The sequence below is a fragment of the Quercus suber genome, unplaced genomic scaffold (genome assembly GCF_002906115.3).
Source record: "Quercus suber isolate HL8 unplaced genomic scaffold, Cork oak 2.0 scaffold_124, whole genome shotgun sequence".
Lineage (NCBI taxonomy): Eukaryota > Viridiplantae > Streptophyta > Magnoliopsida > Fagales > Fagaceae > Quercus > Quercus suber.
In genome coordinates this window covers 1,109,666-1,129,196 of record NW_027069588.1, presented here as the reverse complement: position 1 = coordinate 1,129,196, position 19,531 = coordinate 1,109,666, and the positions used below count along the sequence as shown (strand labels likewise).

Genomic DNA, 19,531 nt, shown 5'->3' with positions numbered 1-19,531 from the left:
TATTGCAAGGTCTGCAGTTATCAGAGTCTATTCTTTTAGATGCTGACAAGTTCTTTGATGGTTCAGTCAAGAAAGGGCTGGTTCTTCACATTGAGGCTGTCACCACTTTAGGTCATGACTAGCCTTTTTTGCCTGCTGCACTGTCAGACCTGTTAAAGCGGTTTTCTAAGGTGTTTGAAATATCATCTCATCTGCCTCCATTCCGAGGTCATGAGCATTAGATTATACTTAAAGAAGGCACTCCTCCTATCTGTGAGAGACCTTACAGGTACCCCTACTTTCAAAAAGTTGAAATTGAGAAAATAGTGCATGACTTATTGGAGGTTGGTTCTATTCAGCCGAGTCAGAGTCCTTTTTCCTTACCTGTTTTGCTTGTGAGGAAGGCTGATGGAAGCTGGAGAATGTGTATAGACTATAGAGCTTTAAATAAGGCTACTATTAAGGACAAATTTCCTATCCCTGTGGTTGATGAGTTGCTAGATGAACTGGCTAGTGCCACACTTTTTTCTAAGTTGGATTTAAGGTCAGGGTATCACCAAATCTGTATGAAGTCTGAGGATATTCCTAAGACAGCCTTTTGTACTCATGAAGGTCATTATGAGTTCCTTGTAATGCCCTTTGGCCTAACTAATGCCCCTTCCACATTTCAAGCTCTTATGAATACTATTTTCAAACCTTACCTTAGAAAGTTTGTTTTGGTTTTCTTTGATGATATTTTGGTCTTCAGTTCTTGCTTAAATGATCATCTGTCCCACTTGAGGACTGTGTTGGAGATTCTTCTTTCCCATTAGTTGTATGCTAAGATGTCTAAGTGTGTATTTGCCTGTGACGAGGTGGAGTATTTAGGCCATATAATTTCTGGGAATAGGGTTAAGGCTGACCCTAAAAAGACTATTGCAATGCAACAGTGGCCTATCCCTACTACTGTGAAGGCTTTAAGGGGTTTTCTAGGCCTCACTGGCTACTATAGGAAGTTCATTAGAGGGTATGGTGCCATTGCTCAGCCCTTGACTGAACTACTAAAAAAAAGATGGGTTTATATGGACTGATAAAGCTCTTGCTGCCTTTAATCAACTCAAGGCAGCAGTAGCTCAGCCACCTGTCTTGGCTCTTCCAAATTTTTCTAAACCCTTTATAATTGAGTGTGATGCATCTGGTTTTGGGTTGGGAGCTGTATTGATGCAAGATAATAGACCCATAGCCTCCCATAGTCAAGTTTTGAGGGGTAAGCATCTCCATTTATCTACCTATGAAACTGAATTGTTGGATTTGACTACTGCTGTAAAGAAGTGGAGGCCTTATTTGTTAGGTAGACCTTTGTTGTGAAGACTAATCATCAAAGGCTTAAATTCTTGCTGGAGCAAAGGATTGCCACACCTGCTCAACAAAAATGGCTTGCAAAGCTCTTAGGGTATGCTTTTGTGGTAGAGTATAAGAAAGGTAAGGACAATAACGCGGCTGATGCTCTTTCTAGAAGGTCTGAGGGTGTTTCTAAGTTTGGACAGCAGTGTGATTCTCAGAAGTCTAGTTGTTTATTCCTTCTTTCTGTTCCTAACCCCACTTGGTTATCTACCCTTAAGGAGAGCTATATTCAAGATCAATCATTACAGCAATTGATTCAGTCCATTCAGTCCAGTACTGACCCCAAGGGGTTTACTTGGCAAAATGATTTGGTCTTCTACAAAGGAAGGTTTTTTTTGGGACCAAGTTGTTCTTTGATTCCCCAAGTTCTTCATCATGTTCATAGCAGTCCTATTGCTGGTCGTTCTGGGTTCCTCAAGACTTATCAAAGGTCTAAAAGGGAGTTTTATTGGCAAGGTATGAAGGCGGCCATCCAACAGTTTGTGAAGGAGTGTGATGTGTGCCAACAAGTGAATTCTGAAACTTCTGTTCCTGCTGGGTTACTGCAACCATTGGAGATTCCTACTACTCCTTGGACTGATGTTAGTTTGGATTTCATTGAAGGGTTGCCTAAGTCACAAGGCTTTGAGGTGATTTTGGTAGTAGTTGATAGATTGACTAAATATGCCCATTTCATTCCTATTTATCACCCATATACTGCTGCCAAAGTGGCTTCATTGTATATGCAATATGTTTTTAAATTAGATGGGTTGCCTGCCACATTGGTTAGTGACAGGGATGCTACCTTTACTTCCCTCTTCTGGTCTAAGTTGTTCAGGTTGCAAGGTACTACTTTAGCTATGTCTACAGCTTATCACCCTCAGTCTGATGGCCAAACTGAGATTGTTAATAAGAGTTTGGAACAATATCTGCGAGCTTTCACTGCTGATAGGCCACATAGATGGGTTGAGTGGTTGGCTTTGGTAGAATTTTGGTTCAATACTAATTTCCATACCAGTCTGAAGTCTACACCTTTTGAAGCATTATATGGTTTTGCTCCTCCCAAATTGCAAACTTACATCCCTAGTACTACCCGTGTGGATGCTTTGGATTCTCTTTTATGTCAAAGGGAGGCAGTTCTAACTACTTTGAGGTCACATTTGGCTGCTGCACAAGAAAAGATGAAGTTCCAAGCAGACAAACACAGGCAGGACAGGACCTTTAAGGTGGGTGATTGGGTCTATTTGAGGCTGCAAACCTATAGACAAAAGACTTTGGCTTATAAAGGGAAATGGAAGCTGTCACCAAGGTTTTTTGGGCCTTTTCAGATTCTACAGAAGGTAGGGGCTGTGTCTTATAAGTTAGCTATGCCTTCTGAGTCCAGATTGCACCCGGTGTTCCATGTCTCTTGTTTAAAGATGAAGCTTGGACCAAATAAGCATTCCATACCCACTTTGCCGCCAGTGGATGATGATGGTCAGGTGTCCAGTGAGCCTGTTGCTGTGCTGCAATCTCGAGCCAAGTCACTGAGATCTAGAGTGGTAACTGAAGTGTTGGTACAATAGCTGGGTTGCTCTCCTGAAAATGCCACTTGGAAGTCTCTACACCTGCTTCAGAATACATTTCCTCACCTTGTGGGCAAGGTGCTTTAAATGGGGAAAGTAATGTTAGACACCTGTGTTAGTATTGTATAAGACCTGTTAGTATAACAATAAATAATTGTACTCACTAAATACACTACATTCTATTGTAACCATAATAAGACAATTAGTTAGCAAGGCAGGGAGCGAGTTAGAAGTGTGGTTGGTTACAAGATGTATATAGGTCCACCACGGATGGTATTGGGCATTAATTGGAGATTGTTGATTTCTTTACCTAGCTTTCCTGTCTCTCTCTTTCTCTATCTCTCTCTCTCTCTCTCTCTCTCTCATTTCTGCTATGGAAGCCTAGGTTCCCTCAAAGTAACCTACAAAACTTCTAAATCATCTAAATCCTAACAGCTCAACAGCCTTAGCTTCAGCTTCAATGGTGCCTAGAGGAGCATCAATCTTTTTACTACAGGCACCAATCAACTGGCCCGCTGCATCTCTTATTAAAATCCCAACCCCTGCCATTTTTTGATTTTAATTATTTTCGCATCTTATATTGTTCAATTTTATCCTAAGTTGAATCTACTACAGAACTTTTATGTTTCGCAACTAGAAACATTAAAATGGGTTCTTTTTCTAGCATAATTTAGATATGAGTACTTAATTTATGCATTCTTCAAATGAAATCTAAGTGATTAATTCTTGAAAGGGGAAAAAAAATATGTATATGTCCAACCTACTTTTTCTACTACCGCACTACTATGAGGTGTGCCAAGTGCTAAATTTTTAGCATTTGGCACACCAAAAACAATACTTCATCAGATGTTCTAAATGTCAAAACAATTTGGCACGAGCTACAACACCCTTCTATTAATAGAAGGGTATGGCAGCCAATGCTAAAAAATTTTCATCTTTTTTTTATTCTCTTTCTCTCTCTCCTAATAAAAAAATATTCTTTTTTTCCCTCACGCCATAATGTCTCTCTCTCTTCTTCTTCAGGTGGTTGGGTTTGATCTTCTTCTTTCTTTATTTATTTATTTTTAAAATTCTTGCAATTGGTTGTGGGTTATAGACCTGGGCAGTAGTGGAGGTTTGTTCTTTTTTTTTTGGGGGGGACTAGAGCATGAGAGAGAGTGAGACGAAGAACAAGAGAGATAGGGGCAAGGTTTTAAGCGTAGAGAGAGAAAGATAGAGTGAAATAAAGAAATGAATATTTTTATTGAGTTGTTTATATTATTTTAATGGATTGGTTATATTATTTTAATGTATTGAATCTTAAAATAGAAAATGTGATATAAGGTATATTAAAAAATGACGTGTTAAAATAGATTGTGTTAAAATGGCATTTGGCCTAACACAGCTAATACTAGTGCTCTGAGACTTTATGAGTCTTTTGTTCCTACCCTAGAAGAATTTATTGTTGATCAATTCATTGTTGCCTGCCACAATATAAATAATTTTACCTCTAGATTTATTGGGGAAAAAATCTCATATCACACATGCATGATAAGGCATATATGATATTTGCAATAAACTCTTTTTTTATATATGTAATTTGATAATTTGAGGAGGTGGATTATTAATTTAGCATGTTTTTGTTAGAAATACCAAGATATGCTAATTGAGATACAAAAATACTACATTTGATTGTAGTACACATTAATGGATGTTGCTTGTGTTATTTGTATGACCTGCCATTTGTAAAGTACATGTAACATCTCCAATAGAATAGGCAAACTCAAATCCTCCCTATTTTAAAGAGTAAACCCTTAAAGTGCTAGCAGGGACGAACGCAGGATTTTAAGTTGGGGGGGTCGGAGATAAGCGAATTTTTTTTTTTCAAATACACATCCATATAGTATTAATAAACTAACAACCAAGACATTAGTTGTTAGCAATTCCACATTTTCTGGAATTGGAATAGCAACATTAGTTGTTGGCAATTCCACATTGACTTCGGAAGAATTTGAAGTTGAACCTTTTCTTTTGAAAAAATCAAGCATTGTAATTGATTTTTTCATGATCTACAAATAAAATAAGAATCACCATTATTTTCTTAAATTTGTGTGACAATTTCTATAAATTATAATATATGATTTGTTTTTTTTTTTTGGTCTTTAGTCTGCCTTTATTTATGTCTATGTGTTGATTGCCTTTATTTATGCCTTTGTGTTGTCTAATTGTCTCCCTCTTTCTAACACTGACCCACTACCCAATGAATCCCACTGCCCACTGCCCACTGCCGACACCAATTGACCTTACAGAAAAAAAAAAGGTAAAGTTGTCAACCTTTTGTTTTGTCCGTTGCCCAACCCCCAACTTCACTTGTCTGGTTGTCCCTGTTATGCCCAACTACCAGTCAATAAAGGAAAAATTAATCCCTACAACTACAAACTCTACTCTCTCTCTCTCTATCTCTCTTATCTATATAAGAGAGTCACAAACACAGTTACACAGAGTCACAGAGTCACAGCCAAAAAGCCAAAAAAAAAACACCACAGGCAGCAGCCGCAGCACAGATTCAATATTTCAATTCACAATCAGTCAATCACCAACATTACATCAGTTCAGTTCATCAGTAAAACACAAACAAGCACAATTTCTGTGAATCTCAGATTCTCAGATTATATCACAAACATTTTATATTTATTAAATTTTGAAGGCAACTGTAAGAGTAAATACCTGTGAGCGGTGGGGGCAAGTGGCAGTGGGTCTTGACTCTTGAGCAACCGGCGGCAGCAAGTGGGTCTCGCCGGCGTGACTGGTAGCAAGATCAACACGCGTCGCTCTCGCTCTTGANAGCAGTCACCATTCATTAGCAAAAGATTTTTTTTTTTTTTTTTTTGCTTAAAAACTGAAAAAGTAAAGAAACAATAAAAAATATAAATAAAAGTTTTTGAAAGAGTGAGTAAAAAAAATCTTTAAGAAAGAAAGAAGAAATAATATTTAAATGAAATAAAGAAATGATAGATAATATTTTTAAAAAAAGGTATTTAAAAAAATGGGTAAGTAGAATGAAAAAAAATAAATACTCAATTGCGTGAAAAATACACCATATGCTAGAAAAGTAGAAATGCTTTTACAGAACGCAATCCCCAAGTAGTCCTTCACTATCATAAAGGAAGCTTCTTTTTTTGGCTTTGTTTTTTTGTGTTTTTGCCAAATTAAAGAAGATCAAATTGGTCTCTCTCTCTCTCTCTCTCTCTCTCTCTCTCTCTCTCTCTCTCTCTCTATATATATATATATATATTTGTGACAAGAAGTCTTTTTTTAGGGGGAATGGGCAGACTAACAACGTAAAGGCCAAGTATGTAGTAAGTTAGGCAAAAATATGAAGAATTAAGAAAAATAGCATCTCGAGTTTTAGAAACTCGAGATCCATATTAAAACTCGAGTCTTAAAGACTCGCTTTGCGAGTGTTCTTGGACTGAAAATGCCACATGGATCTCGAGTTTTTGAAAATCGAGTTCCATGCAAAAAAAAATTTATTTTGATCGCCCCTATAGTGGCGTTTTTAAGTCCTATGGTGACGTTTTAAAGCCCTATAGCGGCGTTTTTCTGCAAAATTTTTTTATAAGTCTTCAATACCAGGTTCAGGGAGCCCTATAGTGGCGTTTTTAAGCCCTATAGTGACGTTTTTAAGCCCTATAGCGGCGTTTTCTTGCAAAATTTTTTTATAACTCCATTTTTAAGCCCTATAGTGACGTTTTTAAGCTCTATAGCGGCGTTTATGGAACTCGAGTCTTTAAAACTCGATTTCCACGTGGATTTTTTTCCACATTGCTCTTATCCGCTTACAAATCGAGACTTAAAAACTCGATTTTTATTTTGGAACTCGAGTTTTAGACACTCGAGATGCTAGTTTTCTACATTCTTTTGAAACGTGACACCTAACTAAATTTTTTAATATTTGTTGTTATTTAGAAAAAAAATTCCTTTTTTTATGTTGGTCTTTCTTTAGGTGTCCCACATCCTCAAACCACTGCGAATGAAACATACCGACAAACATAGTCATAGACCATCAATCCCCCAAGTCCTCCACTAGAAAAGGAATATTGATTTGTTTCTTTTTATTTCTCTCCTTTTCTTTTGACGTTTTTAAATTAATTAACTTTTGGATAATTATCATTTCAATTTATACTTTAGAGCTTGCCTCACAGTAAATCCTACCTTTTCATGAGTTTCAAAATAATCTTACGGTATCTTACGGTTTCAACTTTCAACCATATTCTAATTTTATCATAAACTCTTTAGGTGTGAACCTATTAATGGAAAGATACTAAACAAAATGAAGTTGTGTGAACTTTAAAAGTAGTTTTTTTTTTTTTTTTTTTTAAGAGTTTAGCTTAACTTCAGTACTTTTTTAAAAAGAATTTTCTTTTGTTTGAATAAAAGACTGTCACATCACCACTAACTAAATAAAATATGAGAATTAAAACTCACTACCACTTGTCATTGTATATTTAAAACAAAATGACATATTCAGTTAAAAAAGTACTAAAGGTAAACCAAACCCTTTAAAAAAAAAAAAAAAACTCAAAGTACTTTAAGCCCGTAGAAAGGAAAGATAAACTCTTAGATTTTGTGATTATTGGGTCTTATGTTACCATATAAGTTGTAATATGTCATTTCAATGTAATAATTCTATGTGTAGGATCAATACGTTATAAACTCCATTAAAAAAAAAAATTGAAGAAGAAGAATATACACTTTCAGTCAAAGACTCTAAGGCCATTGGTTCATTTTGTTTTAAAAACAAATTGTGTAAAAATTAAAAAAAAAAAAAACATTTTGAGAAATACATTTATATCTTAAAAAAAATGAGACTTTAAGAAAGAATTTTATATATGCTAAAAATTAGAATAAGATAGTAAGCTCCCTAAAACAAATAGACCCTCAGGTTGGCCCCAAAAGAAAGAAAGAAAGAAAAAAGTTTTGGACTCAGCTGGGCCATCCGTTGATTCTAAAAACGTGGTTCAGTTGAGCCCAAAATAGAAACCCAACCCAATCAGAATTGCTAGACCCAAAGCAACCCATTACTCTTTGGAAATTTTAGGGGTTTTTTCTATCACAGCTAAGGTTTTGAATGTTTTGATCTTTTATATATATATATATATATATATATATATATATATATTATATATATATATATATATATATTTTTTTTTTTTTTTAATTTTCACTCTCTCTTTGCATAGAAACCATGTGCTTATGTAGGTATGAAATGAAATATGGTTTGAGCTCGAATTTGGTATAATTTCTTAGCATTTCAGTTTAATCATAATTTCTCTTTAATTTTTCAGCTAACCCATATCTTCAAAAGTTTAATAGTACAATTTTTTTCAGTTTAATAGTATGCTTATGTGGTGTTGAATTATAATTGGGGTTAAATATCATTTCTTTGTTGCATTAACTTGACGATGTATTTAAGTTTTAATTTTTTTCTTTAAGCTTTGTATTTATAGAATTAAAGATATTGTTTTGTTTTAGACCAGACAAGTAATTATCATTATTAAATTTATGTTAATTGGCATTCTGGGAATGTAGGTTTCGGGGACCCTGATGAGATTTCTACTGGGAAATGGGTGTGGATCAGGATTTTTTATGACCATGTAGAATTAGAGAATTTTGTTTGAAAATTCTTGAAGCTACCACTGAATTCAGATTTTGTTATGTTAATAATTTTTCTGTAAATATTTGGTAGATATGCGTGAATTCGATAGGATTGTCTGTTTGAGTGCTTTAAAAATGGAGCAATGTACAATGATTTCTATGAATATCTGTGTATGGTCATGTTATGCAAGCTAGCATTCTGCATAATTTGTGTTTGATGGGAAAACCATTTTGAAAATTTTCAAAATGGTAATAATCAACATGTAGAAGTGGCAGAAGCTTTTAATGCGTATTTAAAATTGGATTTTTTTAGTTGTTGGTATTCATTGACCAACCTTTTGTATGGCACTATGTTCTTGGGGCCAGAAATAATTTCCGCTGCCATTTGAAATTGATTTTGCCCATCAGATGGTAGTGACTAGTGAGCATTTTGTACTTTTCAATGTGGAGCTCTGTATGTTTTCATTTTAAGCACAATGATGCCGGTTCCTGAGAAAGCTATGTGCATTGTAATCATGTGCAAACTTTTAACTTGAAGTTTCAACAAGGAAGTGAATGTGGCTGAATAAATGGAGCTCTTATGAAGAAAAAGTATGCTCCTTTGGCATTTTTGGTGGTGAAATTTTTAATTTTAAAGATATTATTAGTCATTTTAATGCTGGGGACTCTGCAATCTGCATGATTGCTTTCCAATGGGTCCCAAAAAAAAAAAAAAAAAAAAACAATCATCATTGTAGAAAAAGTTATTTGATAACCTTGTCCTTGTCCTTGCCCTTCCCTTGCTGTTGATCTTCCTCAACTCTTTTATACTTGTCAATCCGATTCATGAGCTGACGCACATTGATAATGGGCTTACCAGTCAAGGATTTTCTTAAACCATGCTCGGACGTAAGGCCGAGCTTAAATGTACTGATGGCCACGTCATCGAAATCACCTTCAATCTCATTAAACAACTCCCAATATCTGTCGGAGTACGTTTTAAGACTCTCACCCTCTTGCATGCTCAAGGACAGGAGGGAAGCTAACGACCTAAGAACTCTCCTGCAGGTCACAAATTGGGAACCAAATGCTTAAATGAGTTCGTGGAAGGAGTTTATGGATTCTGCCTTTAGGCTATCAAACCACCTTATCGCAATGGGCTCGAGACTGGATGGAAAGACTTTGCACATTAAGGCCTCATCCTTAGAATAAACAGCCATTCTTAGGTTGAAGTGGCTCACGTGCCTAACAGGATCAATTCGCCTATTGTAAATGGTGAATGTTAGCTGATGAAAACGTCGGGGAAGTCTCGCCCCTTCAATTCTGCACGTGAAAGGCGACTTAGAGATCTGGTCCAGAGCTCTACTCATAGCATCGTTTCCTATGCCCCTATGTGGCGGGCTTTTAAACTGCCGCCCGTTATGGAGCTCTTCTTCGTAAGAGAAGGATTCACTGGGCGGAGTTCGAGACCTCCATTTGTAGCTAGTGTCTCTTCCATCATCAGAAGAAACGTCACTGTCCGGGGAAGCTCGCTTCCTCTTTGCATGGCGTAGCTCCCTCTTCAATCGGTCAATCTCCAACTACATACCCTTGTTGCCCCCTGCATAGGAGACATGACTACCACCACATAATTGGCTCCTCTTAGCATGGATTGTGTGTACACTTCCTTCATGGTCACCTTTCCACTTGAGGTTGAGGAAAGGATCACCATGTTGGGATTCCCTCGACTCTACTTGTTGTGGACTTGGTTCTGCCATAGTTGGCCGTTGCATTCACTGTCACTCAAGCTCTTCCCACAGACAGCGCCAATTCTAGAGTCATAAATTTTTAGCCCAGGCCTAGAAAGGATTTGGAATCTAATTAAGTAAGCCCAATACAATGAATTTGTAGAGATTGTGTGAAAGAGCTGGGCTCTTCATGAATAGGACAACAGCTAGTAATGATTTGAACAATGAATAAGTACAGAGAGACACTTAAGAATCAGTCAAATGAACGTCCGAGGAGATCAATTATGTATTGAATGGATATATTTGGAAGTTAACACAGCTCTTAGTGCTACAGTGATTCTTTTCTTCTCCTTTCTACTTTCCTTCTTCTGCTCCCTCTCTTATGGGAGGTCTTTTACATTATATAATTCATTTTAAGCCATTCTAACCATACACTTGTAAGCTATCTAAACCTTTACTTGAGTACATGTCCCATCCAACATCTTTTTTAGTTCTCTATGAGTGGGGGTAGCTGAGATTGTACTGTTCAGGGGTCTTCTCCACATAAATGCGGTCAGAAAAGTTGCTACAATGCATTTAATGCTGTATTCCAAGTTCTTATCATATTTGTACGTGCTTGAAGTTCGTCCATATCGTTGGCACTTCTTGGGAGGTCACCTTAACCTCCGAAATGCTCACTTGACCTGTATTCTTCGTATCCGAGAAGGAGATACTCCTCGGCCTACAATCTTACATCCTTTCCTTGCGTGATTTCGAACTTTGGTGCCTCTCTCAATTGTTTTCTCCTCCTCGAACATATCCACGTCCTCGAATAGGGCCCAAGGCCCAGTATCCAAGTTTGGGCTTTTACCCCCACAGGTATAATGTATAATTTATTCTCTATAATTTATTGAAGATAATTTATTCTCATTAAAAATTAAATTATTTCTAAAAGTACTTTCCATCTCTCTATCTCTACAAATATATCATTATATTATTTTTTGTAAAATTTGGGTGTGTTTGATTGATATTTTTTTTTTCTGAAGTGGTCTATATTATTCAAACTTTTTTATAGTGTGTTATATTTTATTTTCTTTTTTTGGAACAAATAAAATTTTTTAAGTTTCAACTTAGTTATTCAAATTTCTCATTTTCTTAAGGAAATTATCATGATAATTAAACTTCATCACAAATTTACAGTTGATATTACTTAAATAATTGATAGACACATTTAAATACATAGCCATGTAAATTGTATTTGATATAAACTCAAATTCTCACTTCCAAAATAACTAAGAATTAACTCAGACCATAACCATAAGAGGAAGAGAAAGTACATGTGATGAGGAACTAAGAAAATACAATACCAAAATGTATCAACCCAAAGTAGAGATACCAAAAAAAAAATTCATTAATCTAAAGTAGATTTACAAAAAAGAATAAATAATAGAGAGAGAGAGAGAGAGAGAGAGAGAGAGAGAGAATAATCACATTTTTTTTTGGAGAGAATGTGAGATAAATAGAAAATTTATATAAAAGAAAATGAGTAGAAGAATACTCAACAGAAAATGTATAGTTATAAATATCAAGTTATCCTAAACATGATATGTAATATAATACATTATATCATTGTATATTATATATATATATATATAATGCCATAGGATAATATCTTACAATCAAAGAAAAGAAAAAAGATAACAAATTAAAATCCAACCAAATCGCATCAACCTAAAATAGAGTTCAACTCAAAAATTTATCAACCTAAAGTAAAGATGCTATAAAGAATTAAAAATCCACCAAGAGAAAGAAAAGAAAAAATAAAGAGAGTATTCACATTTTTGTATGGGCAAAATATGTATTGAATGGAAGAGAAAATAGAAAAATTTTATAGTAAATAAAATGGGTAGAATAAGAGTTCAAATAAAAGGAAGATGAAAGAATTGAGGAATTGCAATATTTAAGTATAAAGCAGTGGGGAGATAAAAAGAATAGAGGGAAAAATGTTAGAGAAAGTGTAATTATAAGGTAACTTAAAGAGAAAGAGAGAGAGAGAGAGAGACAATATCATAAATGAAGCCTTTTTTTTTTTTTTTTTTCCTTTGGTCAAATTAGTGTTTATTTGGAAACAATTTATATAACTTTTTGCTGAAATAATTTAAGTTAAAATTCAAATAGAATAAGCTCATATATTTTATGCTAAAAATATTGAAAAAAAAATTAAATAATTAAAATATAAGCTACTTTATTACTAGCCCACGTAAGACCCACAAAAAATAAATTGAAATAAGTCAAATGTGGAGTGCGCGTTTGGAATAAGATGATAAAAGGTAGCTTTTGCTTATTTTTAGCTAATACTGTTTTCACTTTTCTGGTCCCGTTGTTTTTGGAACAGAAAAGAGCTTATTTTTATGCGGTTAGGTTGGCTTATTTCCCCAGCTTAATTAGTTAACATTTTAGGTAGGTCCCGCTCAAATTCAGAGACCCAGTTGAATTTGTAATGCTTTTTGCTCAACAAATTGGTATTTCTTTACATTTTTTTAATGCTGCCCCAAAGTGGTTTGATACTTTGATGTTGTGGCCCTTGGAGGACACACAAAGGAAGACCAATTTCCACGGATTAGGATTCACTCTATCTCCTCTCTCAAAATTTTTTTTTTTTCACTTTCTCACTTTCTAAATTTTACATTTTAACTTTTCTTAATATTTTTTTAATTAATAGTTGAAATTAAAAGTTACTTTTTTTTTTTTCAATTTTCAATCCCAGCCATTCATAGGTAATATATCTAATCTCAATCCAATTTCCATTGCGAATAAAATAAACCGATAAATATATAAGCCATCAATCCCCTGGCCCTCTAAAAATGGAAAATTTGTTCAAATTAGTCTTTCTTTATGTATTATATATTTTTGTGTCCTATAATGGTTTGAGAAAAAATCGGTTTTTTTTTTTTTTTTTGGTGTGTCCCACAGTTGAGAAAATCTTGTATGAGTTAATCTTATAAAACACTTTCAATGCAAACAAAATAAATCAAAAGACATAGACCACCAATCCCCTAGTCCTCCATTAGAATGGAAAAATTGATCTTTTTTTTTTTTTTTTTGTCTCTCTCTTTTCTTTTTACATTTTTTCTATAATTAATTTTTGGATAAATTATAACTTCAATTTATACTTTAGAGTTAGCTTTGAAGTTTTTTTTCCCAAATTAATCTTATTGTTTTCAATGATATTTCAATTCTATTATAAATTAGAGCATCTACATTGATGATGCCAAAAATTTAACAATTTGATACCACAGAAAACTACTTTATCTATTTTACTACCTCGCTTTACAAAACACTAAACATTATTAGAGCATTCACAGCAGTGTAGGTATAATGCTATATTTTACCTACACTATCACTAAATGGTGCTCTAGTAGTGGAGCAATAGCTAAAAAATTTAGTTGAAATGCTATAATGTACATCTATCTATAGATGTGCACTGTAGCTTGGAGCAAAAAAACAAAACAATATTTTATTCAGCTGGACCTCATTGTTTCGATTTTTATTCCTTTTATCAAATCCGGTCATTCATTCACTCTCATTCTCACTCTCTCTCGTTCATTCTCTCATCTCAAGCCTCTCAAGCTCCACTCTCTCAACGTCGCTGCCATCATCAAGCTCACTCCGGTACAGTACAACTTGCTCTTTTTTTTTTCTTTTTTTTTTTTTCATTTTATCAAATCCGGTCTCATTTCGCGCCTCCGTCTGAAGTCTCATCCTCTCCCCAAAAACTCTCTCAAGCTCTCATCCTCTCTCAGTCACTATGCAATCTCACCATCCTAACCAGCCGTCCTCAAGCTCTCATCCTCTTTCTCACTCCGGCCCGACCAGCCATGGAGCTCGCCGACCCACCCCTGTTACAGAATTTTTTTTTTCCCCTTATNTTTTTATTCCTTTTATCAAATCCGGTCATTCATTCACTCTCATTCTCACTCTCTCTCGTTCATCTCTCATCTCAAGCCTCTCAAGCTCCACTCTCTCAACGTCGCTGCCATCATCAAGCTCACTCCGGTACAGTACAACTTGCTCTTTTTTTTTTCTTTTTTTTTTTTTTCATTTTATCAAATCCGGTCTCATTTCGCGCCTCCGTCTGAAGTCTCATCCTCTCCCCAAAAACTCTCTCAAGCTCTCATCCTCTCTCAGTCACTATGCAATCTCACCATCCTAACCAGCCGTCCTCAAGCTCTCATCCTCTTTCTCACTCCGGCCCGACCAGCCATGGAGCTCGCCGACCCACCCCTGTTACAGAATTTTTTTTTCCCCTTATTGTGGACTGCTGGTGCTGGTGATAGTGGTAGTGGTGGTGGTGGTTGTGGCTGTGGCTAAGGAAAAGATTGGAGATTTGGGGTTTTTTTTTTTTTTTTTTTTTTTTTTCTCTTGTTGTGGCTGGTGGTGGTGGTGGTGGTGTGTAGGTGGTGTTGGTGGTGGTTATGGCTGTGGCTGAGGAAAAAGATTGGAGATTTTTTTTTTCCTGCTGTGGACTGGTGGTGGTGTGGTGGTTGTAGTTGTGGCGGTGGTTGAGGAAAAAGATGGGAGATTTGGGTTTTTTTTTTTTTTTTTTTTTTGCTGTCGACTGCTAGTGATGGTGGTGGTGGTTGTGACTATGGCTGATGGTAGAGGTGGTTGTAGATGGTGCCGTGGATGTTTTTTTGGTAGTGGGATATATTATTTTATTATAGTGATTATAATATTTTATTGTGATATTTATATTATTTTATTGTGTTAAAAGCTAAAATAGATACACTGCTGCAGCATATGTATAGGTAAAATAAATAAAGTAACTTTTGATGGAGCTAAATAGCTAAATATTTAGCTCCACTGCTGCTGTGAATGCTCTTAGTTTTATTTTTTTAGCTTTTCATATAAATACTATTTCTTTATTAATTTTTTTATTTTTTCTTCCACACCCTACTTTATTTGTCTCTCCCTCACTCATCTGAAGATTTTGAAGAATAACTAGCAAATCCAAAGCCCCAACCACCTCCACTACCACCCACAACCCACAGCCACCTCCACTGCCCACTGGCCATCATTACCTCTACCCAAATCCACCAAATTTGCAACAAAATCATTTCAAAAATCAACCAAAATCACACATGAAAACAACCAAAATTCAACAAACCCACAAATCCTTGAACAAATCCACCAGATCAATGCCACAAAATCCATCCCATAACCAAAAGGCACCACCAAGAATCATTCCAAACCCAGCCACAACACTACCACCACAACTAACAACAATTGCAACTCCTACCCACAACCACAACAAAAGACCTACAAAGCCAACCCAGTGACTGACCCACACAACTGCCATCAGCAACCCAACCAATCTCAACCACCAACATAAACCCACAGACAAAAACATAGCATGATCCCGACCACAACCACCTCCACGAAACACAGACAAGCCCACAAAATCCAGCCACACCACCATTGACCCACAAAACCCAACCAAGCCCAACCAAAATCCACTACCACAACCAAAATCCACCACCATCAAACTCGTAAACCATTAAACCCGAAACCCATGGCTTGGGTCTGCAAGAGTGAGGAACTAAAGAGAGAGTGAGGGTCGGCTCTGGGCAAGGGTGGGGGCTTGGGTTGACGAGAGTGAGGAAGAGAAGGGGAAAAAAAAAGGGAAAGGGGAAAGGGTGAGACTGAAGAGAGAGAGCCAACAAGAAGAACAAGAAAAAAAAAATTATTTAATTGGAAAGTTTGGCTCCACCATTGCAGCTTAATTTTTTGAATTGGTATTGCTAAAAATAGCAACATGGAGAAAGAGAGCCAACAGGAAGAACAAGTTAAAAAAAAATTATTTAATTGGAGGAAGCAATAAAATATAATATTTGGTTTAGCTCTTGAGCTACAGTGCATAGCTATGGATAGCTGTGCACTATAGCTGAAGAGCTAAAATTTTTAAGTTTAGCTCTACCATTGCAATTTAATTTTTTGAATTTGTGGTGCTAAAAATAGCAATATGACTTAAAACTCCACCAATATAATGCTCTATATGTGAAGCTATTAATGGAATAATGTTAAACAAAATGACGCCATTTGACTTGGATTAATAATGTTCATATATTCCCATAAAAAAAAAATAATAATGTTCATATATATATATATATATATATTAAGCATATGTGTTGAAATAATCAGCCTGGCGTCTTTTAATTTAATAGTTTATATTAATGATATCACTGTAAATGAGTTTGTGATTGGAGTGGAAATTTTTTGAAGTGTAATATTTAATTTAAAATCATCACTAAATTGTAGGTTTAAATATAGTTTTCAGTGTCATACAATATGCAATACATATTGTATTGCATACAAATAATTTCATATCGTAAGTATACATGAATAATACAACACATAGATATGTATCATATAAATCATATCATATCGTATTTAATTTAAATAGTCATTAGTTACATATGTTCCAATTTTATAATAAATATACCATTAAATATTTATATTTATAATTTTTTTCATAAATTTTATATAATGTTTTGTATTGTACGATACACAATGCATAAAAATGGACAAAAAAAAAAAAAAATAGTAAGATTCACGTTTGACAACAATGGCTTAAATTTAATTTGCCATTACCTTCTTGTCCCTGTCTTTTCTATTTGTCAATTTTTAATTAGTTGGAAGAAGAAATGGATTAAAATTTTCATAGGCCTATAAACCCACCACAAAAGGATATTAATTCATAATAGATTACTCCAATTCTCAAAATAGAGAGGAAAGATAAACTCTTAGATTTTAGTGAATATTGGGTCTTTGGTTATTGTGCGGCGCCCGAAGTGTTGGGCCTACTCAACCCCAAGTCTCCGTCCCAAAACACGCGGTCTTTGGGCCCAATCCTCATTCGCCCTAAGGCCCAACCCTTGCTATCAGAGCTCGGGGGTGCCGAGCTTCACTACTAAGTTATGATCGGCATAATTTTTACCGAGCACGTTCGGGGGTGTCATTGAACGGCGCGTCAACTTTGTTCGGCTCAAAGAAGGCCTTCCAAACGCCACCACCTCGCTCTAACCTGATGTGGGCACCAAGTCCCAAAGCCACCCAAGCCTAGACTCCCACTTGCCATCCCCCTAATTGGACCCTCCGTAGCACTAAGCGCGCCCTGACTCAGCCGAGCTGCCAACGAAGGTGGGAACCAAGTCCCAAAGCCACCCATACCTAACCTCCCATTTAGAGAAAATCCTACTGGACCCTCTGTTGCACAAACATGAGAGCATTGATAACCCTCGCCTGAGCTGAGCACTATAAATAAGAGGGAAGGAGAAGAAAGAAGGGTTGGTCAGAAAAAGGGGAGGAAAGAGAACAGAGGTAATAGAGAAGAAAAATAGAGTCTTGAGAGGAGTTGGGAGGAAAGATTGTGTCGCCAAGAAGGAGAAAAGTGATCTCAGTGAGTCCTTGGTTGTAGGACTACCCATAGTAGGAATTTCAGCCTAACAAACAAATAATTTGTGAGCCCAAGTGGGGTTGAGCCCATTGGCCTCATTTGCGACCTGCACAATTGGCGCCGTCTATAGGAATCTCCTACGCTGTTGTGGTTCAGCTGAGGCTCGCACGCGAGATAGATGTCCGAAACCCGTTCGGGGAATGACGCCGAAAGCGGCTCGGTCGGATCCTCTCGGGGGTCGACTTGGCGAGAACGAAGGCAGAAATGGCACGAAGACAGGCGTCAGGAGAGAGCAGAAGAAAGTTCCGGATTTGGAGAGGGCTCGTACCAGACGCAACGGGCGGAATCCGGTGCGTCGGGGCGAAGGCGGTTTGATGAAAGAGACGAGGAGCTTGAGCGTTTGCGAAGGATGGTGAGAGATTTAGAGTTGGAGGCAGAAGACAGGCGCCAAAGAATGAATCAGGACAACCGAGCAAGAAGACCGGGGGCCGGGAGGGAGCGACAAGGAGCAGGATCTGAACAATCCGGTTACCGCCGTCAACGAGAACGCTCGGCTTCGCGAGACTCTCGCTTACACAGGGGTCAGCGACGAGAACGCTCACGCTCACGAGAGTATCCAGATCGGGGTTCGGATTCCCCAGAGGAAAAGCGGAACCACAACGCGGCCATGGACGCAATGAGCCGTGCGTTGCGCTAGGCTGCTCGGTCGCCGTTCTCAGCAGAAATCGAACACGCCCCAATGCCGGACAGATTCACACGCCCCCCGTTCAACTCTTATGACGGGAAGACCGACCCGGTTGAACATGTCAGCTACTATATCCAAATGATGTCATTACATGCCCGGAATGATGCGTTGATGTGCAAGGTGTTCCCCTCAAGCCTGGGCCCTACCGCGCTCAGGTGGTTCAACGGTCTGAAGAAGGGCTCCATCCGTGCAACTTCTTCTCTGCCGCGCATTCATCTGCGTCTTCATACTCCAGCCCAGAAATTTCACACACCTTAGAACCCACAGTAAGTTCTCTACACTTCTTTTCTCCATATCTCCACTTTCTTAAATTTTTGGGTTCTAAGATGGGGTATTCATACCTTTTAGATACGGCTGCAACCTTAGCAACCTTTAGGCAGGCCTTCAACATCCCCAGCGATGTGGAGGTTGCATACTGTCACGAAAGTGAGATGGCACTCCATAGAGGAGGCAACACTGCCTTCTTCCCCTTAATGGCCATCTTGGAGGGTGGGGTTAGGTTTCCCATAGACCCCCTAATAATAGACACACTTAGGTACTACGGCTTGTGCCCGGACCAACTTCCTCCCAATTTTTACAGGCTGGTGAGTTGCGTGAGTAGATTAAACCAGACCTTCAATTTACAGTTAAACCAGCATGACATAAACCATATGTACAGTTTATGCGGGAGTAAGAAAACAAATTACTACCTCAAAGTGAGAGACATGAGGGTACGGCTGATATCCTGCCTGCCCGATTCAAATAAAAACTCTGCCGGGGAGTTCGTTTTGGTGCGCGGCAATTGGTTTGTCGGCGATTTTCCTTGTCCGCTTACTAGGCGAGAAGTGGGTTCGTCCCGATCATTAATTCTTTTCCTTTTATGTACATTTCTCTCTTTTTGTTTGAGTTCGTGCTCGGATTCACATGCACGTGTACTTTGCGTATATTGATTTTCACCTCTACTGGTTATTTCAGACGGCAGGGTGTTCGCCCCGGACGTTAGAGTCGTGCACGTAAGGGATCTCAACTTCGTCCTCAGATCCGAGATCTTCGTTCACACGGACGGGCAGCTACGGGCCTCTCACCTCATACTCGGGGTCGACCCCGTGTATACCACCTGGCA

General features: G+C 37.2%; 2 protein-coding genes across 2 annotated transcripts in view; one reads left to right on the top strand and one right to left on the bottom strand.

Annotated features, from left to right (window-relative positions):
* Nucleotides 1-17,862: 17,862 nt before the first annotated feature.
* On the top strand, nucleotides 17,863-18,381 carry LOC136068599 (uncharacterized). Its single transcript, XM_065775959.1, has one exon. It carries the CDS (start codon nucleotides 17,863-17,865, stop codon nucleotides 18,379-18,381), a length of 519 nt encoding a protein of 172 aa, XP_065632031.1.
* A 579-nt stretch (nucleotides 18,382-18,960) lies between these two features.
* LOC136068598 (uncharacterized) overlaps nucleotides 18,961-19,531 on the bottom strand; it is a 6,376-nt gene continuing 5,805 nt past the window's right edge. Inside the window, exon 2 of the mRNA XM_065775958.1 lies at nucleotides 18,961-19,042. Coding sequence (XP_065632030.1) covers nucleotides 18,961-19,042 — 82 coding nt within the window. The remainder of the gene's footprint in view (nucleotides 19,043-19,531) is intronic.